Genomic DNA, 23,984 nt, shown 5'->3' with positions numbered 1-23,984 from the left:
CTCCTCCTCTCGCCCCTCTCGCGTACAATCGCGTCGTTCCTCAATGACTGTGCGAGCACCGAGCGCGACGACGCGACCCAACGAAGCGAAAGTCTGAAAGAATATATAAGCCTGAGGAATGTATTCGCGAGAGAGAGAAATTTTTTCGAATGCTGGCGATATCTCCTCGACATTTGTTCCGTTCGGATTTGTAACAATTGCTTCTTTTGCAGCGTAACGTCGTTGGCGATAATGGTCGTTGCAGCGACGACTGTCCAATGAAACGATCCTAAGCCGTTAAATGCTAAATTATCTAGTGGGAAGATTCATTGATGAAGTTTTTGAATAGCGATAACTACTTTCGAACTACAACGAATGTAACGTAATTTCATCAGCGCACTACGAGACAGCAATAATCCTATCTCGAGCAATAAGTTCGGTATAGCAATAGATGCAGTTCTGTTTTGTTTGTCTTTGATTCACAACTTCCTTGTAGTTCATAACTTTGAACTTACTTGACGTACATTTATTTTTCATTCGTAACTTAATTAAATCATCCGACTGCCAAATATAGAAAAAAAAGATGTATCTTTTTTCGAAATTTAAAAGCTATTTTAAGGTGACAGCTTACTCGAGAAGCTTAAAAAGATCCTCGAAAATTTTTTTACATTTTATAAAAATTTTGGATAATTATGAGACTCGTATAGACGATAGAATGAATCTCTTAAAAAAAAAAATCATGCTCTCTCTCGGTGCCCGCACGTCCTATTCATCGAATCCCGTCGTTCATCCTAGATCCCTTAGTTTCTCCAGACATTCCCGCCATCGACTCGATCCCGTCAAGTAGATTCTAAGCAGAGACAGTATTTGAATGGGGTTATTGGAGGACGAAAGAATTATCGTTAAGTAACTGTATTGAGTAGCGCGCGAGCGCGCGTCGCGTGTGTGCAGTGGCAAAAGAAAAAAAAAATACACAGACAGGCAGCCTAATTATGCGAGTGTACACGTCGATGAGGCGCGATCGATCATTTATTTCAAGGACCAAGAAAGAAATATCGTCCTTCTAATTTAAATACAATTGAAATAACAGAGATTTCTTATTATTTTTGAGATAGTGAATCAATCAATTTCGTTTGCAGGAAAATTTTTGCCATCGTTAAATATCGAATTCACTCGACTGTTTGAATTAAAAATTATTCTAAATCGATTTTAACTAGTACTTAACTGTATACTTGAACTGACATACTGATCAAGTTTGCACTTTTGTGGTGCGTGCAAATTTGATTAAAAAGAAAAGAAAAATCCGCGATGGCGATTGATCGCCGTACATCGACGAGGCTCGAAGACTCTTCCATTCGCTCGACCCGTGCACCTCGATCGTTTTATGTAATAGCTTTGAGAAGCAGTACATGTTGCGCGTTCAAAACGCGTTGGCCGGAAAATATATGACAGAGAGTAGCGGAATCTAAAATTCTCTGAGGGTTGAAAAAATGCAGAGATTGAAACCGATATCTCGTTGTCGACATCTTACAAAGCTTGGGAAGGTATTTAGAAGAGATATCTAAAACAGATATCTAAAACAGATTCGAAAGATCTCAGTATTTCTTCTATAAATACCTCACGACTCTTTTAAAATATCTTTATAACATCTTTTAAACAATCTGCTTGAGTTGTACATTTTTAATAACATAATTTTTCGATAGACACATGAAAATATTTACTCAAATTAATTTATATTATAAAAAATTATAATTCACAAACTTAGACAAGAGATTAAAAGAGTTAATAAAATATCTTTCTTCTATACTTGCAATATTGGCAATCTAACTCATTCGGCAATTATATCGGTTTCGATTTTTACGTGAGATCTAAAACGAATGAACAAATCAGGAAACAGAATCCGCGTGACTGTCGCTCAAGAGAAACGCTCACGATGATTTCATTTGCGATCGACTTCAATCGTACTTATATTTAACGAACGGTATTGAAGATGTATGACGAGACGCGCGAGTAACAAAAAGTCGATAAATGTTCGAGCAGACAAGCAATTTATTTAAAAAGACAAAAAGAAATGAGGAACACGCGACTGTTCGAAGAAGAGAAACTAAAAATAACGATACGTTCCTTAAGTCCATTCCAATGCAATTGTCGCGATTAATATAATTAATATTAAAGGATTTGGCTCAAAGTCATTTGTCGTCGTTAAATTAGATTAGGTCTGTATGCTTGCTTAGTTCGTGCGTATAATCCCCCCTTCAAAAAAAAAAAATTGGCGTTATAATCGAAGGCAATCAAGTTCGAATATCCCATTTGTAATACGGGTGAATTTTATCATCTAAGTACGTACTTACGGAATCTTTTAAAAAAGATCTCATATTTTACATTACATTTTCTCGCTGCCGGGAGGTCGCTCTTCAATGACCTCCGGTCGCGGAATGGAAACAGGACGTTATATGCTCATCCCACATATCCCCAACTTTTTCTGAGCACTGCCTAATCGTGCACAAAGGTACACTTCGTAAGAAGCGGGGTACTATAGGGCCGAGCGCGAGCAAACTCGTACATAATTGACACAATCGAATTCCGTTCAGTTGAAAGGGATAAAAGACAGATGAGGAAAAAAAGAACGAAGAGAGAAAAACGGTAAAGTCCGCTTCACATCTTACGAAAGACAATAAAGAACACCTCCCGTTTCTGATAAATCAGCTCTTTCGTGAAACATTGGCCCTATAAATAACTATTTTTATTTATTTGAAAAGATTAGTTTAAAATTAAATATTACGTAAGTTATTAAATTAAAATTATGCAATTTATTAAAATTAAACGAAAACGGTGCAATAACGAAATCTATTTTTCTATTCATTCTACTAAAAAGTTTCTTTTCCTAGATTTTTAGGGTGCGAAAAAGGCATCGATTGCAATCGAGAACAATATCCTCTGCACAGAGGAAATCGAATAAAGGTTATTTTGTTAGAATATATCGCGATGCAAAAGAATGAAGTGTCAAGTCAAGACGCAAAGACTTAAAAACATAATTTATTGAATTTATTCTCTCAATTTAGAGGAATTTAACGTTTAGGAGGGGTGTTCTTTTCAATGTCCTGGATCACAGTGTTCTTTCACAGCGAAATTAACGCTCGTAAAACGTAAGATTTATTACAAAGAGAGACAACTTTATCTGTCGGTCGACGAGACGAAAGATACGAGAAGAAGATCACTGTAAGATATACATATTATAATGTAACGCTGCCACTGAACACATCCCGTTAGTACAATTACCATATATAATAAATAATAATAATATTAATAATCCGCAGTATACTGGGACACACCGTATTATTAATTGAATTGATATTTATTAACGATTATAATTATTATATTATTACCACTATATTATCTATACCATTTGTACTTTACACTTCAGTTCGAACGAAATAAATGCCTTCTTTTTCATAAAACCGTCGACGAGATGACAAAGGCGTACGTTTCATTCTTCCATCGAATTATATTACCACCCTTCGCCAGTTGTCGAAACACCAACATCGGTGTACCACATTTTTTGTTATAAATATTCGTACAAAGATTTAGAATTTTTAAATAAGTCTAATTCTTCCGTCTCGCGAATTTCTGATCTTCGGTATTCAATTCAAACGCTACCTCTGGCGATTGTTCGCGCGATTCTTGCTACGGCCATTTCTGCGATTGATATAACGATATTTATTCTCCTTGTTCTTAATTTCTGGAAACTCGCTGCGTATACGTTGCCAAAATTTCGTTCCCAAGTGCGACAGGAAATGCGTTACTCCCTTATCCCTGAATTTTCAATTAATTTACATTACATAAAAGCGGCATCAGCTTAACTCAGTCGTTTTTTTTTTTAAGATTCATATTCTATTATTATTTGCAAAAATATTTTGCAAACAATAATAGAATATGGTAATAAGAATAAAAATAGTAATAAGATGTAATTATTATGAACTCACGTTAGATCTTTGCAATCGACAGTTCTTGTAACGTGGAGAGTAGTCAGAAAAATCATTGCCGCTATTCCATTTGTGAGAATCATCAAAAATGATTTAAGTGTACTAAATGAACGAAGTATTTCAACGGAGTTTCCTAATTTCATTTGACTAAGCATCTGCTCGCGTTAGTTTTCGGTAAGTATAAAATTTGACATAAATAAATTAATGATTACAATTATTCGAATGTGCTATTATAATATAAAAATTAAAATAGATTGGTAAACTGCGTTACGGGATAAATTTTCTTTGGTAACGTGCGTAAGATGAGTACGTCTATCGGCGTCCATATGCATGCGATGGCAAATTCCAGGAAGAACGCGGTTACTAGAAACTGCAGTTAAAAATAGAAAGAGCAAGGAAAGATAGTAACATAGCAACACATAAAGGAAAAGAAGTGATCAACTAGCACATTTAGCGGCACACTAACCTCATACAAACACATAAAAACAGGTTTCGGTTCTCGGAAAGACGGTGGGAATAGCGTGGAATTGACAATTATAATGTAGACACTTGTCGCAATTAAGAAAGAAGTAATTGGCGGACTTGATATCAGAGGATAACCATATTCGTCTTCCATAGCGTCAGCAAAACACGTTTGAAAAATCGGAATTTTTAAAGTGTTGAGCATCAATGCCCATATCGTACACGATAATCGAGCCATTTTGGAGAACGATACTAAATAATCGCAATTTAGCCATTCAGATTTAATTTATAGATTGTCACCAATTATGAGAGGAAAAGAAATGTTTTTAATGACATTTGCAATGAAGTTGGTCTAGTAACTTCCAATTTGTCAAGTCGAATGTATAAAAGTTTTCTAAAATAATAATTTTTATCAAAATTTAAAAGCGCGAAAATATATATTCGCCTAAAAAAATATAATATAATACAGTAGATCCATAAAATATAATAGTAAACTCATGAAACAATACTTCAAATTCGTAGTATGATTTTTTTATAAATTCTATTTCACCTCAAAATTAAATCAATAAAATAAAAACTCTAAATTTCTGTAAATATTTATGTAATGCAAAATGCAATGTAGATGATTAACACAATGGTAATTTTAGAAAATATTACAAGCATAAATATTTATTAAACACAAAGACATATACAATATAAAAATGTAACAGATTAGGAGAAATTATAACTTTAAAAATTTTATAGGGTTCATTTGACAGAGTTTATAAAAAAATGATTGAGTCACTTCAGGTTGAAGGTAACCCTCTTGTTTTTGCGTTTAGGATGTCTTATCTTCGTGAACTCTAAACGTCTTCCGAAAAACAAAATGAGTTATTATTAGATCATAGTTCAAGCTTTTAAACTTAAATTAATTAAAAAACTTTAAATTTAATTAAATATTATATTAATTTTATTTTTACGTAAAGATTAAATTAAATTTTAAAAACACGAGTCTTTAGTAATCATTACAAAGTTCGTAATCGATATTTTGCAAAGATCATTTGAATAAATCATTCTGCTGAGAGCAGAGATTGTAACGAGATAGTTGCACTCATTATAAACGTATTAAAAAATTTAAATTTTATGTGGCATTGAAAATTTCGATAAAATCAGCATCAATAAAAAATTTCTTTTCATTAGAATTTATATATGTTTACGAATGTAGATAAGTTGCTTTGTAATTTTATTACATGTCGGACAATTTTGCGGATAAGATTTGAAGATTTTTCAGGATTCACTACTTGCTCCACGTGTCCAGAAACGTGTCCAGAGATTCGGTGGCGTCCAGCATCCACACGAACGACAATAACGACATGCAGAATGCCATGTACGTGGCAGCGTAATCTCTAGCCATGTAGTCCGCGAAAAAGATTAACCAAGAGTAGCTATCCAGACCCACAGCATTGTTCAACCATGACAACTAAAATATTATATAAATCGAAAAACGAGAATATTTCGAATTTTGTAACTTCCATACATCAAAAGTTCCGTTTCTCGTGTTTCACGTGATTTAATGAATAAAATCTGTTAATAATTTTTCGAAAAAATTTGAGCTAAAAAATTAAATAAAATAAAAATTCATTTAAAAAAATTATGGCAACGCGTTATATTTTTGTTTAGTGAAAATGCTACATACCCACTTGCTGGATTCTTGAGTTAGACAGAAAATTGCATGCATCATCGGTATCCATACCATATGGATCGCTAAGTTCGTGCTCAATGCAGCTATTAACATCTACACGGTAAAATTTAATTTCGAAATAATATTATTGTTCAATTTAATATTACTGCTGCTCGTATCGATAAAATTCTTGTTCGAGTAATTATCTTAATCCGATTCTTACTTTACACTTTATATTTTATTCTTCTACATTACTTAGCCAAAAAAAAATAATACATGAAAATATTATTTTTGTTTTTTTACTTATATTAGCTTTAAGAAAATTTTTAAATGACATCAGTAAGGCTCACTTCGTAAATGTATAACAGCTGAATCGGTGGTTCTTTAAGAGTTATAGGCCATAGTCTGTATTCCGCTAATAGGCACAAAACCGAGAACACAAAGAGTATCGATGCGTATGACGGATCGAAAGGCAAAGCGCTCTCCTCCTCGAAACACAGACCAATTATGCAAATTTGTCGCAGATGCGTATATAATCCTGTCGCCACTACGGCAATCCAGTGAGGATCTATGAAATTTGCGTAGTATTTCACAGTTTCCATCTCGAGTTAACACACACTTTTTCTTTACGAAAAACTTTTTTAAAGAAATTCCGTTGCCTATTTTGTGTGCCTTTTCCTCACAATTATTTCACTACGATTTCAGATCAAAGTCGCAAGATGGATAGGCTAAACCTAAAGAAAACACTTTTAAGAAAAACATTATTCCGTAAAAAACCAATTTTCCTTTTTCTGTAAAGTGTTTGCTTTTAATTAATCTGTTTATTATATGTATAGTTGGATATAATACGAATAAAAAAAAAATATTCTACGTATTGATTAATAGATAAGTGAATAAGATGAACAATATTAACATAGATTGTTTATCGCTATTATTAAATTAATTTATTGTAAAACATACCTCGCATTGTGATGAAAACGATGTTATAAAAGAGTGGTGATTTTATAGAGTTACGTAGTTTTTTAGATTAAATGCGAATATCTTTGGTTAATATTTCATTTTTAACATCGGCGATAATGACAGATGCACGAATGACAGATACACGAATACTTGATATCTTGTATGGTCTTGTACCTTTTCATCAGCGTTAAATGTCGATACAGATAATTGTGACTCTCGCTCGAACTGTTAATTTATCATTGCACTATTATTATCGCGATGTCCACGTATCGAGTACTTAGGTTATAAAACTATTCTATCATGCTGCAAACATCAAGACGTTCATGCATCTGTTTTACAAAGTATTTACCTTTATGAATCTAGTACTTCCACTAAAAGAAAGTTCGGCACTATGTGCTGTTGTGGCACTATGTGCCACAATTAAGCACTCATTTATTGTTAATTTATTGCTCCTATTTTCCATTCGCAGTTAATAAATAAATTAAATATTAAATAAATATATTAAATTAAATAAATTTAATACTATGAATTAAAATTAATCGTGTTGATGATTTAATAAATTCACCGTGATGTTAACTAAATTATCTTTGCTATCAGAACAAAAAATTTAATTTTTTAATTGCCAGATTTATTTTAGACTCTAATTAAATATCCAGTTAATTCTATTTCTTCTAAATAAACTTTAGCTTGTACTCTAAAATACATGTTAATCCCCAATGTAATCCATTAATGAATGTAGTGACCTATAATTATTGAAAATATTGGATAAATATAGCTTGCAAATTCCAATATGAATTAAATGTTCTAATCATCATTTTTTTACATTTTCTCTTCTTTCACCGACATCAGTGCTCTTAACTCGGAATATCAGTATACAACAAGTCGATTTTATTATTCAACGCCATTCGTTCTCTTAGGAGCTGGGAAGCTATCGCTAAATGCAATGCATTATGTATGAAAGCGAAATACGAGTCCCATTGTTTCGGAAAGGATAAATCCAGCTATCAGATGAAAGTGGCGGCTGTTGCGAAGAAAAACGACCGCTTCTCTTCATTAAAGTGTTAAAGTGTTAGACCATAGAATAGCAGTAGAAATATCGTTATACATATGTATCTGATGTACGAAAATATCGTTCGTCACGGAATAAACTTGTGCTTATCTTAACATATTAGTATAATTTTAATATAATTCTCTATGTATTTCTGTTGCATTGTCTTTTATATAAAATCTTTAACATAAAAATATAAAACTTTACTGCAATTCTTTTATCACGTCGTAATTACAATTGTAAATTGTTTAAATTTTAAAATACTGTTTTAATCAGAATTATTTTTAATTAATGTGACACTATTAGAAGTAAATGCTATTTAAAAACGCGGCTGTAGTATAAAAATTATAGAGAAAGAGCATATTTCTGCACTTTTCCTAAAAAAAAATAAAATGTCTTTTTAAAAAAAGAATTGCCCTGGCATTTTTAATTTCTGATGCGCTTACAGATTTTTTGCATTAACTTCATTTAATAAAATTTTAATCTTTTTAAAGTATATAAGCGTTAATATTTATCCGGAAGAAATTAACGATCTCCACTTCAAATGAAGAATGAAGAGGATTAGACGAGAATAAATCAATCGAGAGATTGAAAAGAAAGGAGACGCGGACAAGAGTATTCCATTAACTGGCAACACGTGGAGTTCTGGGTCACATCAAAGTACTTGTTACCGTGATTCAAAAGGGTAACTCGTGAGAGAATTAAGGAATTTCTTCTAATTATACTTGCGGCAAATCGCTTCGTAATTTATCTTCTCTTAAAAAAAAAAAAAAAAAACAGAGACGAAAAAATGTGACGTACGGATGCAACGTAAGTGGCAAAGTACCCATATTACAATTCTGACAATAGCTGAGGATTCAACGTTGAAGCTCGTCACTTCCACAGAACACGGTACGGTTGAATAACTTCGGACAGAGCTGGCACTCGACTAGGTAAAGAGCACCAGGAAATTGCCGTCTCTTCAATCTGTCCTGTCTTTTGTCCCCGTTCCTTATGCGGTTGACAATTTCGCTACGTAAATGCGTATTACAGTTAAGGGTGACAAGATCATCATTGAGAAAGTAGAAAAAGTAGTAGTAAAGTTATAATTTCCCACAAAAGAACAAAAAAGTCTACATCTAGATAAAATTAAAGTCGAATTCTTTCTAAGATTAACTTTTTCTTCTAAATAAACATTTCTCCTTAACAAAGATAGAGATACTTTTAACATCATTCTCCGTTTGTAAAATAGATTTTATAGCATAATATAATGTTGTAAGGGCTCTAAATAAAATTTTCTGATAACACTATAATAAAGTGTAGTAGAATAGAGATAATACACTGCAAGTCCAAGTATGTAAGTCTAAATTTTTACACGTTTGATCTGTGTTTTACACAGTTAAATGCATATTTTTTTACACGCTTACACATATTATTGTCAAATTAAGCGTGTAAAAATATGCAATCAACTGTGTAAAACACAGATCAAATGTGTAAAAATATAACACGCGTATAAATGCGTAAAAAGTGACTACAGATTTATACACTTGGATTTGGAGTGTATAATACACACAAATATACATACAATATAATCCAAAAATACTTATTTCGAGACAACCTTTCGCCTACGTCTTCCGTTAAAAGAATATTCTCATTTACTTCTTTTTATTTATAATAATAATAGTCTGTCCGCTAAATCTAACTATCCGTTAAAGCAGGATTATCTCACTGCGACGTCAGCACGTAAAAACCAAATTACTTTTCGAGAAATCGGGATTGAAAGGGACGTCTTTCTCCGTGCTATCTGCTACAAATTATACCTTCCTTAACGCCGAGCGGCTCTTGACGTCAGAGATACAACTCGGCTGAAGTCTCTGACGCGAGAGTGGCCCAATATGACTCGCGACACATTCCCGGAAAGTCCCGGCGATTACGCCGAGCCGATCTAACGAGGTAGCCATGACGACGGCACAGTGCATCGGGAAGAAAAGTACATTCGTTTCGACTTCTTTCGATGCGCAAGGAGCGCGGCAATAAAACATAAAAGAGGAAAAAGAGCGAAGAAGACGGCGGCACGCGCGCGGCAGGTTAAAGAGGGAAATCCGACAGAACGAGAGTCCTCGGGGAGAGGAGCTACTCTCATGAGCGACTTTCATCCCTCTTTTTTGCTCTTCGGGCAGAGGGAAGTGACTTTCCTCGAGTACACGCCGTTTCTTACTTTCTTCGCGTTTTCATGCCGAGCCGCTTCGAGATTATTATCGACTCATGTTCCTGCGTATCAAGCGAATTAACATTTTCCGCCAGAGGGGATTTCCCGATCAATCCTACTACAATAAAATCTTCAATCATTGGAAAATTATACGATCAGTTCTCGTACGTTGTTTATGGCGTTGTCCCGTCTATTTAGCTTAATTGCGATTTAATATTCATTAATAAATATATATAAGTATATGTAAATGTAAGACAATAAAAAACAATAAAACAATTTATTCAAGCATAACAAAATTTTCTGATTACGTTTGCAAATATAAATTTGCATTTAAGATGACATTTTGCAGTTTTGAGGTAGGTTGCAAATAGAATTTGTAAAAATAACAAAAGATATTACTTTAAGCAATATTTTAGTAACTTTGTCATAAAATTCAAATATTTATAAATATACATATAACGTAGGTATATAAAATTTTATATATCTATTATTATTATCTAGTATATTATATCTGTAAAATGTAACAGTAATAACAATTAAAAGAATGCGTAATAAATATGTAGAAATTTCCGGTTGTTAAATTGAATAGATAATAGAGCCTCTCTGAACTATGGAAACTATTTCAAAATTTCAGTTTTACATTTCCGGTATATTTGTAACTTTACACGAAAAATGTGTTATTGTTCCAAATCTTAATACGAAGATTATTATCTTGACTACATATTTCTATATATTACATGTCTATGTATATGTATATATTCTTCTTCGCGTGCCATACACTTGTCGGAGCGTGTGGCAATCTCTTCACCATATATTCGTAGATATATGAGATTTACAATATTAACGCCGTTCCGAACGGCCTATTAAAAAAGATATTCCTGGGCAAAGTTACTCTCAGTGATTTGCCTTTGTCTTCCGAGAGGTGGCGATCGCTTTTTAAATCGATTAAAATCAATTTAAAGTTATATTTTGTTCTGGGTGGATTCGAAACCTCTGGATCTTTAGCAGAAAGCCGACGCACAGCTCTCGCGTTTCACGATCGCCACATATGTATATATAGAGTTTGAAAAAATCTATTGCGTGGACAATTATTTTCGATTCAAATGCAATTATGTAATAAACGCAAATTATATAATAAATATCCTAAACAATTTCATAATAGTGTCATACACTGTTAAATCTATAGTGTCAAATTTAACCTTAGTTCAGTCGTCACTGCTCCTTAATAAATAGTTATTTTTAACTAAAATAATATGGTTATTTTTAAATAAAACAATGGAATTTAACCCAAATTTGGGTTAAATTTGAACTGTTTTAAATTATTTAACCCCACTGGTTTAGTTAAAAATAACTATTTAGTTATAACTATTAAGTATTATAACTATTAAAAATAACTATTAAGTTATAAGTAGGAGCAGTGGCGACTTAACTAAGGTTAAATTTGACACTAGATTTAACAGTGTAAATGTTCATTTACACGCGCGTGTTAATGTGCAAATTTGTGAGTATTTAGATGATTGTGCGTCTTCTCTCACAAGATCGATAATCCCATAAAATTCCTCTCATAATTATTAGAATTATATCAGAAAGAAGAAACGGAGCCCACAATAATATGTCCTTTCATCGATCAAAACTAATTTTTGTATAACTGTAAAAAAAATAATGAAACAAAAGAACGATGCATATAGAATTCAACAATATCGAATCGAGGCTTTCTTTTATATTGAATTTTCCATGAAGGAATAACCTTCGTTTACCAATATTGCGAAAGAACAGATGTTTCGCGTTTCTACAAGGTTCCTTTCTAGATCAAATTGCCCAAGATCTCGTGTCGGCAACACCAAGCGTGCGTAAAGCGACAGTCGGGACTGAAAACTAGGATTGCGCTTATCTGGAATAATTCGATTTACCGCCTGAATGCTTCCTTGATTTCGCACTCGTAATGAAATTATAAGTGATGTCGCTTTAAACGGCTGCAGCGTCCTAATTTTACCTCGCAGGACGTCCCTGTGCCTCTCGCTCAATTTCGCGATATCGTCTCCCTAACGCAATGATGCCGTTGCCTTGACATCGACAACGTTAATTGAGAAGCATAAAATGGGTTTCACAACAGCTCACTTGCAACAACGAACTGACAGATCTGCTATCAAACAAAACGACGTGTTAAGATTTGGACACAATAACACGTTTTTCGCGTTAAAGTTACAAATAATGCCGGAAACGTAAAACTGAAATTTTAAAATAGCTATTCCACAGTTCAGAGAGGCTCTATTATCTATTCAATTAACAACCGGTAATTAGTCACGACGTCGAACAAGCGGACGCACACGGACGGGGCAGGTAAAACTAAATTGCACTTGCTGTCACGGGCAGCGCAAAAATTATAACGCGTCCGGCCACTTATACGACCGCCGCTAACCGAGTGACCAGATGATATCGATCTGCACGTATCCGTTATCGATCTTCGACCGTGGTATTTACGACGAGGCGAGCGAATCTCGACGTGCGAGTGCGACATGATCCCGATTGGTCGGACAGCATCTCCGGTGAACGACAAAGAGGTGGGGAGTTACATAAAGCGCGGCACGACGCGGATGGAGCGGCAATTCGTCGTGGAGCACCGGTCGCGTTGCAGCACTCAACCAGCTCGCGGAATCGTCACCGACACGTGGATATCGTCGCTGTCAAAAAGGATTGCACAGTGAATCGCCAGAGGTTCGTGCATTGCTTCAAACGTGAGTCGAATATCAATTCAATCTTCATCTGCGAAATTTATTTGTATTTCCGTTTTTTTTGTTCAAAGTATTTCTTACATTTTAGAGACGAATAGAATTTTAATCGCTGTTGCAGATATGTTTGTAGTATTTAAGATAATTTTTGGGAGCTAGTGAAAGGAAAATTTGTTGGCTAAATAAATCGTCGTGTCGTCATATTTTCAATTTTCATGCTGCTGTATTTAAGTAACAAACTGCAGCAATTTGTGATGTATATTACTATAAAAAAACGTAATTTCTATTAATATTAAAAGTTAATTTTAAAAAATCGATAGAATAGACGTAGAAGTTTCTATTCTACAGTTGCAAAACGTAATAACTGCAACTGCAGTATGTATAACTGCAATAATTTATAATAAAATTTCTTTATACAAAAGATTGATTCTTAATGTAAGATAAAGTAGGTACATATTTTAGCCTGTTAGATGAAAGATCGAGTGACTTGGAGACCAAGATTGTTTAGGATTTCGAAGGTCCCATAATTGACGTCAAGGAGTGAACTTTAATAGCGCTTGTTAGCCTCTAAACGCGCACAGAGTGTCCAAAACTAATTATTAAGCTTTCGCTTCGTTACGGCTTTCGTCCCGACATAGTCCGATCGAAAAGCTCGCTGATCGCATTAGCTCGTTAAATTAATCTGTCACGCTTTTCAAACACAATGATTAAATTTCGGAGGAAAAAATCGAATGAGTATTTTAAGATTATATCTAATAATTGCGAGAGCTATTTTTAGCGCGTCATTATTGGCGTATTAATAGGAATTGCCGTGCTGAATAATTGTACAAATAAGAGTAACGTTTTCGACGCGTGCTATATTTAAGAGCCACATATAAATTTAGCGCGAGTACATTTCGATTGGTTTCATTCACTTCCCACAGTGCACTTGCACAAGATTTTCTTTTTTATCATTTTTGAGATTTTCATTATCGCTTTGATCAGTATCACGGAGAAAACACATCAACCGAGAGATCAATAATCGCTAGATAAACTAATTGTATGTAACATTATCTCAACATGACGATAAGTTAACGCTATCTTTCCCTTATCAGAAATTATTGCTAATATTATATGCAGTTTGATGTCATCTCGTCAATCAAACTTTCTCTGTGACGACAATATTTATGTGTACCAATAATTAATTCCTAAAAAAAATTAAATAATACATTAAATACTTAAATATTTGTTTAAAAAGTGAGTGTTAAAAGGCGATGTCTAGCTTGACATTTGGCTTCAATATCTCGCTAAACTGTCTTTGGAATTTAAAGAAACAGCGATTGGTTTTGATTATGGTAGATATTTCACATTACGAAATACAGATGCTTCTATAATGCAATATCAATCTTTGAATATCTAAATGAATTAAGTTTTAAATACATGACGCGAGATATATAAGTTAATCACTAAAAAAAAGATATTTTCTTTAGTAAAATACGATCGAATTAAAAATCATAAACGTATGTCAATTGTCGCTGTGTGTAAAATTATCTCGCGAGAATTATTCTATCTAGCGAAACGTCGCGTCGTCGATTCAAATATATTGCGATGGCTTTACGATAACCCGAGTACAAACAGCTTGATAATTTTGTAATTCCTTCTAATTACTGACGCGGAAAGCGCGCGCTTATACTTTTCTTTCAAGAAAACATTCGCTGATATCAGAATATTTCTAGCGATCAGGGACTCCCGTCAAAGGGGATTCCCTGACCACCGCGCGGAATTTCCTCTATCGCGTGGAGTCATTCGTTTCTTTACGTTTGTCATTCGTTTTCTTCTTCCTCATGTGTTTCGAAAGCAATTGATTATTATCTTTTAAATCGAGTATCCTCGTAACGAATGCAACAATATTATTCTTTCGTATTTTATTTTTCCCATGTCTATAGTTAATATTCTTGATGAGCAAACTCTTAATTAACAAGTTTAATTTTACTAATTCGGGATTTGGGAAAGAGAAGTCAAGTAGAAGATATTTTAATCTCGTATAAATGTAAATAGCACGTCCTCCTAATAAATTATTCCATATTTTCAAATATCTCCTTCGCGGTAATAATATTCTTTTGCAAAGTAGTTCAACGACGACAATGGAAGAATAATAATATGTTGACTCTTACTCTCTTTTTCATATCAATCATCAAGATATTTACCGTTTGTAATTAAAGTAACGTTCAACATTCCGGAACGAGAGCAATGTTATTCTGTGACGTATAAATCTGCATAGATATCTTATTGGTATGTACATGCAAATCGCGCGATGGCATCGCTTAGGAACTGATTATTAAAATTCAACTTCCTTCTACCGTGAGCAACATTTCATAAACAAAAAAAAATCACATTGCAATCATCGTATTGCGCGAGTAGGTACGTCATAGAGCGAGTGGGTAAAAGACCGTAGCAGACAAAATCGCGCGCTTCGACGGGCGGCGGCAAGCGCGGCGACTCGAACGAAACCAGCTCCATGAAAATGAGTCATGGTCATTATAAACTCGCGAGTTCACTCTTACTTCTCTACGCGAAGGCGATTTTACCGATCGTCGCGACCGCTCTTTCGATCTCGTTGTCCTTCTCCCACCGCTCTCGCGATCTCTCGCGAGTGGACATTCTATCTGGTAACATAGACACATATATGAATCTCCCTCACCTGCCGAGTTTCTCAAGACCCACGTCACTGGCTCTACGTCAATTGCCGATGCCTATTAAACATTTCGCTCGAAAGGCCAAACGTATTTACTACCGTACATACGCATTTTCGTCATAAATTTTTTCTTGGAAAAAGGGTATAGAAAGTAGGATGTTCGAATTGACGCAAGTAGCGACGTTATCCTTTTTAAGTTACGCGGTAATCTGAGATATCAACTTCTTTGTTAAAACAAATAATAAAACGTTATGTATAAAACAAAACAAAAGAAGCTACAGATCTATTTTTTTTTTTCCTAAAAGCAGTACTATTATTAGATTCACCAAGAATTAATAAAACTGCTAATCATTTACAAAATAATGTACTGTATTATTTAACAGTTAACGAAAGAAACTATGTTAAAAAATATTGTCATCTTTACATTAATGATAACGTTCATATTTCTTATCTCGTCTTCGACCGATATAAATTATTAAAAGGTAATAAATTATTAAGATAATTTTAACCCCATTCCACTTATTAAAATTATATTAAGTCTAGCATATGCTTATGCAACTTCTTGATAGTATCATCCTCATGCAATTTCCGCGCTTTAACTCCTTTACCTGTTTTAATGCACCACTCGTCGTAGTGTCACTTTCTCTTTTTATCTGAAATCGTTGTTTTTATTAACACACATCCTTGAAAAGCCTAGCAAAACAACTTCAACCGTTTCACACGCTTTCTATAAATTGTCACGGTCATCTCGATAACAAGATAGATGATTTGCATCGATTCTTAGTCCTTACAATCAATTTGCATCGATTCTCGTCACGTAACATGCGGAAATGCGATCGCTATAATTTTCTATTAGATGTAGTTTTCGATAAACGCTCGGGCTTAAAAAAAAAATAAACAAGAATGGCACGTGTGACATTCGTACATTATTTCAAAGCGCTCGTGCTTATTGACATGCCAAGGATACTGGAGAACCGCACCTACTCCACTTACGTTGCTGCACAACAGCATTAATCGAATGGATTTGTTTAATGTATTGTTACATCTCCGTAATAATCCTCTTTCAATATTATAGGTTGAAGAAGACAAATCATGGATGCCGATAGCTTCAAGGATTACGCCAAGGAGATGGCGGAGTACATCGCAAATTATTTAGAAAATATTAGAGAAAGGTAAAAAAAAAGTGATAAAACGTCGTAAAATCAAGAAATTGCTTGATGATGAATCTGTATATTAAATATATACTGTTAAATCTATTGTGTCAAATTGAACATTATTTAAGTCGCCACTGCTCCTCCTTAATAAATAGTTATTTTTAACTAAAACGATATAATTACTTTTAAATAAAACAATAGAATTTAACCCTTTGGGTTAAATTTGAATTGTTTTAAATTATTTAACTCCATTGTTTCAGTAAAAAATAACTATTTATTAAGGAGCAGTGGCGACTTAAATAAGGTTCAGTTTAAAACTATAGATTTAACAGTGTATAATACTCTATTATATGTTTTGTATCTTTCATACAAATATCTCATGTATAGAAATTTCAAAAATTTCCAGGAGAGTCTTGCCTACGGTGGAGCCAGGATACTTGAAACCCCTCTTGCCAACCGAAGCACCACAAACTCCGGAACAATGGCAGGATATAATGGCCGATATCGAAAGAGTAATAATGCCGGGCGTAAGTGATTTCTAAATGCCACAAACTATCGTAAAATGATAGATCTATTAAAAGATTGTAGTAACGACTGACTCGCACGCGTAACCGCAAAAAGAAATATAACGATACTAAAATAAAAAAAACTGGAGTATCTTATCGTCGGTATCTTCGATTTCGTCATAAGTAATTAAGAAATAAATTAAAATTTTTTAGGTCACTCATTGGCACAGTCCAAAATTCCACGCATACTTTCCCACTGCGCAATCGTATCCCTCGATTCTGGCCGATATGTTAAGCGGAGCTATCGCGTGCATTGGATTCACGTGGGTAAGTATAAAAAAAACTTGCAGTTGAAAAATGCAAATGCTTTATTAATTTCAAATAATTAAATTATCATAAGCTTCACGCTTTTTCACGCTTTGGAATCTTGATGCGTCATTTAACGTTTTGTAGTATAGTATAAGATTTTTGTTTATATCTTTAACAATAATAAAAGCTTTCCTGTGTGACAGATAGATAAAAGTCGAAATAATATTAACAATAATAAAATCATTTTTTTAAATAAAATATGTTGCTAATTTTGTGAAAAATTGAAAATGATATAAAGCGAGAAAATATATCGTGCGCTAAGATTAGAACATTGAAAATATTCTTTTATACACTTTTGATACTAAATCTAAATCTAAATCTAAATTCTAGATCGCGAGTCCCGCCTGTACGGAATTAGAAGTAATCGTACTGGATTGGCTAGGAAAAATGTTAAACTTGCCGAAAGAATTTCTTGCCTGCAGCGGTGGGAAAGGCGGTGGCGTCATTCAGGTAAACGACATTTTTTACAAATAGCGTTACATTTATAAAAAAATACCTGGATATCTGGATAAGAGATAGTCAGAAATGATTGACATTCTTGAAGACAAAGAAGGTCTTAACCATTGTTTAAAGTATAATTTTCACCTACAGGGCACTGCTAGCGAAGCCACTTTGGTAGCGTTACTAGGCGCGAAGGCCAAGAAGATAAAGCAAGTTAAAGAGCAGCATCCCGATTGGACGGAAAACGAAATCGTCAGCAAACTAGTCGCATACTGTTCCTGTGAGTATACTACAATCATTTTGCTACAATATCTGACACTGATATGCGAAAACTTACAAGAAATCAGCGAAATCTTGGTCAAGTAATGAAATAACTCTTATAATATCAAACAATTTCTCCAACCAAAAACGAATTTATACGCTACATTCAGAGTATCGAATTACATAAAGTGTTCTTCATCAATCAGTTCTTGTCTATCTTTATCAAGAGTAAAGAAGCAGCGTACAACAATGAGCGTCAAGTGTGACGTACGGTTCAATGACTTTAAATAAACACTTGAACTATGACATGTATCTCGATGAGTGTTAAATGAGCTATAACAATCAGACGCAGTTAAGCTTTATAAAGAAATAAAGACACAATTAAAAATAAAAGAATGTTTAAATTTTAAAAATATTGTTACGATAATTGTTTATAAATATATATAAATTAATTTATAATACCTATATTATTCATATATAAAATATTTTAATTTATTATTAGGTTTTTAAATATATGTAATTATTATAACGAACGAAAAGTATTATATAAAATGAATAACTTTATAACAGTATTATTTCAAAAAAATTTGATTATTAAAAAAATATTTAATGTAGCATTGGTATAAAAAAAATTCACTTTATTAGAATAAAACAAAAATAATAAATGCATTAATTTATTTGCGAAGATATTTGTTCCGGCCACCAATAGATTGTAACTTTTCAATGTATTATACAATCGCGCAATTAAAGGTTTGAATTATAATCGCAATGTATTACTAATTTGATAGCAATTTTTTATTCGTATTCATTGCATTACCTCGGGGCGCATAGATATAATGCTGAAAAGTGTCCGGTCGCTTTCAGTGACCGAGCGCAATCACTGCGAAGGCATGTGAATAGAGGGGTTGAGAGGGATGGAGTGCGATAGGGTGAGTATGGGGGTTCACGGCACTTCATCAAGCAGCACTTTGTCGCCATGGCAACTCGTAATAACCGCTCCAGTTATATTTCAGGCCGAACTTTCTCTGCTATTCTCAACGCTCATAATATTTTCGCGTTTCATTGAAATGAAAAGGTGAAAAAAAAATTTTCCAGAATTCTTCTAGTATTATCCGCTACGAACAATAGTCACAATGTTTTTTCGATTAGAAATTTCGAGCGGAACGATATTATCAACGAGCCGCTATTGTTCTAAAAGAATGGGAAATTTTTTACGTCTTTTTTGCGTAATAACGGCGATTGAAGATAAAACCGATAATTTCGTCGGTATCCACAAGAGAGCTTCTATTCTTCAAACATTCTATGAGACATTACGTGTCTTGTTGAAAAACAATATATAAAAAATAAAGATGTTTGTTTAAATTAGTAGGCACACCTTACAATAAATTTTACAAATACAAGTTATAGTTTCAAATAAACATTAAATATATAAATATCGATTATATATACATAAATTGTATAATAGGTAATGATGTAATGATTGAAGAATATGTGTTCTTCAACATACACGTTTCAAAGCAATATTATATACGGAAAGAACGATTTTGTTGAAAGATCTAAAAATTTTGCTAAATACAGATCTGAAAATAATTTTTGTTTAATAATCAAAATAATTTGTTGGAAAGTTAAAAATAATAGGCGTTGCTAAAAAACATTTTGATATTCTAGCAATCGTTTTGACTTTCCAACAAAATTATTTTGATTATTGAACAAAAATTATTTTCTAGATCCAGCAAAATTGTTCTTTCCGTGTATATTTCTGGAAAATCAAATAATTATAATAAAGTAATCGCAAAAAATACATGACCAAATTGGATTTTTTTTTTTAGGCCAAGCACATAGTTCGGTTGAACGCGCTGGGCTTCTCGGTGGAGTGAAATTCAGACAGTTGGAGGTCGATGAAAAATACAGGCTGCGCGGCGATACGTTTGCCGAGGCAATCACAAAGGATAAGGAGCAAGGATTTATACCGTTTTACGTAAGTCCAGTTTAAACGATATTCCTCTATCAATCAAATGCATCATTTCCATTTTTCATTTCTTTAAAGAAGAATGAAACCGCAGAAAAGAAATTCAATACACCATGTAAATATGTGAGATAATATTAAATAAATATTTGTGTATAACAAAATAATATGCCAAAAAAAATCTTTCGAGAAATTTCATGATGCAATATATTTGTTATAACATCAATGAGAAATGAGAGAAACTAATTTTAATTAGAATAAATAAATAAATTATTAAAAAGTCAGTATACTTTAGACATTATAATATAAATTGATTTCTTATCATAGGCCGTCGCTACTTTGGGTACTACTGTTAGTTGCGCCTTTGATCGTCTCGATGAAATGGGCATTGTGGCAAATCGTGAAGACATCTGGTTGCATGTGGACGCTGCTTATGCTGGTATAAATTCTCTTATTTTGCAAAAAAAGTAATAAAACTTTTAAGCATTTATCCATAAAACAAATTCCTTTGATTGCAGGATCCGCTTTTATGTGCCCGGAATTTAGATATTTAATGAAAGGCATCGACATGGCAGATTCGTTCAATTTCAACCCGCACAAATGGATGTTAGTTAATTTCGACTGCTCTGCCATGTGGCTCAAGAATCCGACATACGTTATAAACGCTTTCAATGTCGATCCTTTGTACCTGAAGCACGATATGCAGGGCTCAGCACCGGATTATAGGGTAGCTGTATAAAAATTATGCTCTATTAAGAGTTTATTGAAATTTTTCATTAAATTGCTATTGTGTCGAATTTTTGCAATTTAAATAATAATTTGTAAATAATCTCGCTAATCGATCCGAGTGTACTTCGTTACAGCACTGGCAGATTCCACTCGGGCGCAGATTCCGATCTCTGAAACTTTGGTTCGTACTGAGACTCTATGGAGTCGAGAACCTTCAAAAGCATATCAGATCGCATGTCGCTCAAGCACACGAATTCGAGGCACTAGTCCTCACCGATCCTCGCTTCGAAATCGTGGGCGAAGTTCTCATGGGACTGGTCTGCTTCCGACTGAAGGTAAGCCGAATACACTCGCAAGCATATTTGCAAAAGAGCCTTTTTTGACAAATATACGTATATATATTCAATATCACATTCATTTAAAAAAGATATTCATAATTTTTGTTAAGTTTGAAATTAATGGAAGAACATCTAATTGAAAACGATTAATTGAGCGACGATAAAAAATAATCACGCGCATCATTTTTGTAAGAGCATAAAGGAAACAGCAGAACTAATTTCATAATGATTTATAGGGATCCAACGAATTGAATGAAGCTCTGTTAAAGAGAATCAACGGCGCAGGAAATATCCATCTCGTCCCGTCGAAAATAAAGGACACGTACTTCCTGCGACTCGCTGTCTGCTCTCGATTCAGCGAGAGCAAGGATATACAGTATTCCTGGAAGGAGATCAAGCTGAGAGCCAGCGAGATCCTCGAAGAGCAATCGATCTCGAAGTGATGGCGCGCTCAGATAGCTCGCGGTTGCAGGTCGTTGGCGCCTGCCACTTGCAACCAATCTTAGTTTCAAGTATTTCCTGTTGCACCCAGCGGCTCTTGCGAGGACCAAATAGGCTAAAGCGGCGAGTGATTATGGGCGATCAGACAATTGTGTGGGACCCAAAATTATGATTTTTGCAAAAATTTTTGTACTACGAGCGATTAAATAATATTTCAAGAATGCAGATCTTTGTTTGCCGATAATGTTTAATGCATTCCAATTTGGCAGACATTATGACTTCATTAATCAGAGATTCATTGAAAATTAACAAGTTACACAACGAATAATAGCTGATAAAATGATTAAATCAATTTTTTATCATTGCATGATAAAAAAGAATTTAAATTTGACATAATTTATATATATACGAATATATATACGAAATATATGAATAATATATTTCAATGCTTCGTGTGAGCAAGTTACTTTAATAAAGTATTATATTGTATGCTGATGTAATTTAATAATTTACAAAACGGAAAAAATTATTAAAAACTTCGCAATCTCTCAAACAGTTATATTCTCTACAAATTTTAGTTTTTTCTATCTATATATATTCACGTTTACATTTCATTAAGCAACGAATATAAATATTCTATTATTATAAATATATATAGCTGTGGAATTATATATATCATTAAAGTTATATTCCACTAAGTGTTCAACGTGAATATAATATGAAAACGTTGCCTTAAGTTGAATGCGTGATACTTGTTATACTGTTACTTATGCACATGTTATTATGCGATTTATATATATTACATTTATACACCACCGAATGTGTAATGTAAAAAGATAATTTATTATGTAACGAGTTGAAGTTGCACTGGGCACAAAGTTTTGGTATGCGGGTGTCACACACATGGTGCAAAACTCAATATATAATACATTATAAATGTTACAAAACGCGATATGCGTGTATAAATTTATTTGTTTTATCGCGAGTAAAACGATAATTTAATTTACATAAAGAGTTCCATGCGCGTTTTTAAAAACTGCTGTATACTTAAGGAATCGGTTGTGTAGCCTGCTGGGATTCGTGTTAACAAACATAATAGGTGTAATGCAATATTACGTGTCTCCTTGTGCCACTTTTGCTGACGCACTATCAATGTTACTGTACGAACTCCTTAGGCAACATCCTTGTACACATTACGTAGTGAAAGTCCGCGCGTTGATATAAGCGCAATTTTTGTCATGAATATATTAAAAACGCGTGAAATATTGTTCGAATCATGTATCTCACGAGATAAGAACGAGATGCTTATTATTTTGCAGGTGTAACGAATTATGTGCGCATAATATTATATTATTATATTATTATAATATATTATTATATTATATTATATTATATTATATTATATTATATTATTATAATATAATATAATATTATATTAGATATTATCTGCGCGTGAAATTATTTAATCCATTAATCAATACGCTCGAGAAAGAATTAAGATACGCATTTCGGTGGAAAATTCAGATTCGCAAATTACTTTCCGCCGCGAAAATTAAATAATTAGGTCGTATTTCTCTCCCTTCGCGTATTGATTAATGGATTAAATAATTTCATAATATAATATCATTATATTAGATATTACTTTCTGCCGTTAAAATATAATAATAATAAAATTATATAATATTATATATATTAGATATTATCTGCGCGTGAAATTATTTAATCCATTAATCAATACGCGAAGGGAGAGAAATACGACCTAATTATTTAATTTTCACGGCGGAAAGTAATTTGCGAATCTGAATTTCCCACCGAAATGCGTATCTTAATTCTTATAATAATATAATATAATATAATATTATATTAGATATTATCTGCGCGTGAAATTATTTAATCCATTAATCAATACGCGAAGGGAGTGAAATACGACCTAATTATTTAATTTTCACGGCGGAAAGTAATTTGCGAATCTGAATTTCCCACCGAAATGCGTATCGTAATTTTTTCTCGAGAGTCTACGAGGAATTAATAAATATCATTTTATGATCCCTCGCTATTATGAATCTTCGTGTACGTTGAAATTGTATGTAGATAGG

At 33.3% G+C, this 23,984-nt stretch overlaps 3 protein-coding genes and 1 long non-coding RNA gene across 7 annotated transcripts in view; 1 reads left to right on the top strand and 3 right to left on the bottom strand.

Moving 5' to 3' along the window:
• LOC105453282 overlaps window positions 1-23,984 on the bottom strand; it is a 146,419-nt gene that overhangs the window by 85,522 nt on the left and 36,913 nt on the right. The window lies entirely within an intron of this gene.
• LOC105453279 lies at window positions 3,003-4,806 on the bottom strand. 2 transcript variants are annotated; one of them, XR_974847.1, is made up of 5 exons: window positions 4,429-4,806; window positions 4,234-4,332; window positions 3,963-4,117; window positions 3,366-3,792; window positions 3,003-3,196 (listed from the first exon to the last, which is right to left on the bottom strand). XR_974847.1 is itself a non-coding variant. In XM_011695083.1 (4 exons), exons 1-4 carry the CDS (start codon window positions 4,660-4,662, stop codon window positions 3,633-3,635), a joined length of 648 nt encoding a protein of 215 aa, XP_011693385.1. In that variant the 5' UTR covers window positions 4,663-4,806; the 3' UTR covers window positions 3,003-3,632. The 2 variants fall into 2 exon arrangements, 1 of the variants encoding a protein (XP_011693385.1); XM_011695083.1 differs by having other exon boundaries at window positions 3,003-3,792.
• On the bottom strand, window positions 5,129-7,369 carry LOC105453280. Of its 3 annotated transcripts, none has more exons than XM_011695086.1 (5): window positions 7,045-7,369; window positions 6,435-6,830; window positions 6,100-6,198; window positions 5,705-5,883; window positions 5,129-5,274 (listed from the first exon to the last, which is right to left on the bottom strand). In XM_011695086.1, exons 2-5 carry the CDS (start codon window positions 6,684-6,686, stop codon window positions 5,205-5,207), a joined length of 600 nt encoding a protein of 199 aa, XP_011693388.1. In that variant the 5' UTR covers window positions 6,687-6,830; window positions 7,045-7,369; the 3' UTR covers window positions 5,129-5,204. The 3 variants fall into 3 exon arrangements, with proteins under 3 accessions (XP_011693388.1, XP_011693387.1, XP_011693389.1); XM_011695085.1 differs by having other exon boundaries at window positions 6,435-6,818; XM_011695087.1 differs by lacking the exon at window positions 5,129-5,274 and having other exon boundaries at window positions 5,679-5,883; window positions 6,435-6,818; window positions 7,045-7,368.
• On the top strand, window positions 12,859-22,711 carry LOC105453281 (aromatic-L-amino-acid decarboxylase). The gene is made up of 11 exons (XM_011695088.1): window positions 12,859-13,015; window positions 16,759-16,855; window positions 17,244-17,364; window positions 17,557-17,670; window positions 18,043-18,162; window positions 18,304-18,433; window positions 20,244-20,392; window positions 20,708-20,819; window positions 20,899-21,107; window positions 21,244-21,444; window positions 21,684-22,711. The coding sequence occupies exons 2-11, from the start codon at window positions 16,776-16,778 to the stop codon at window positions 21,888-21,890; spliced, it is 1,443 nt and encodes a 480-aa protein (XP_011693390.1). The 5' UTR covers window positions 12,859-13,015; window positions 16,759-16,775; the 3' UTR covers window positions 21,891-22,711.

This window comes from Wasmannia auropunctata, unplaced genomic scaffold (genome assembly GCF_000956235.1).
Source record: "Wasmannia auropunctata unplaced genomic scaffold, wasmannia.A_1.0 LD336000.1, whole genome shotgun sequence".
In the NCBI taxonomy this organism is placed as follows: Eukaryota; Metazoa; Arthropoda; class Insecta; order Hymenoptera; family Formicidae; genus Wasmannia; species Wasmannia auropunctata.
The sequence above is the reverse complement of the archived record's forward strand: the minus strand, read 5'-3'. Positions and strand labels throughout refer to the sequence as shown.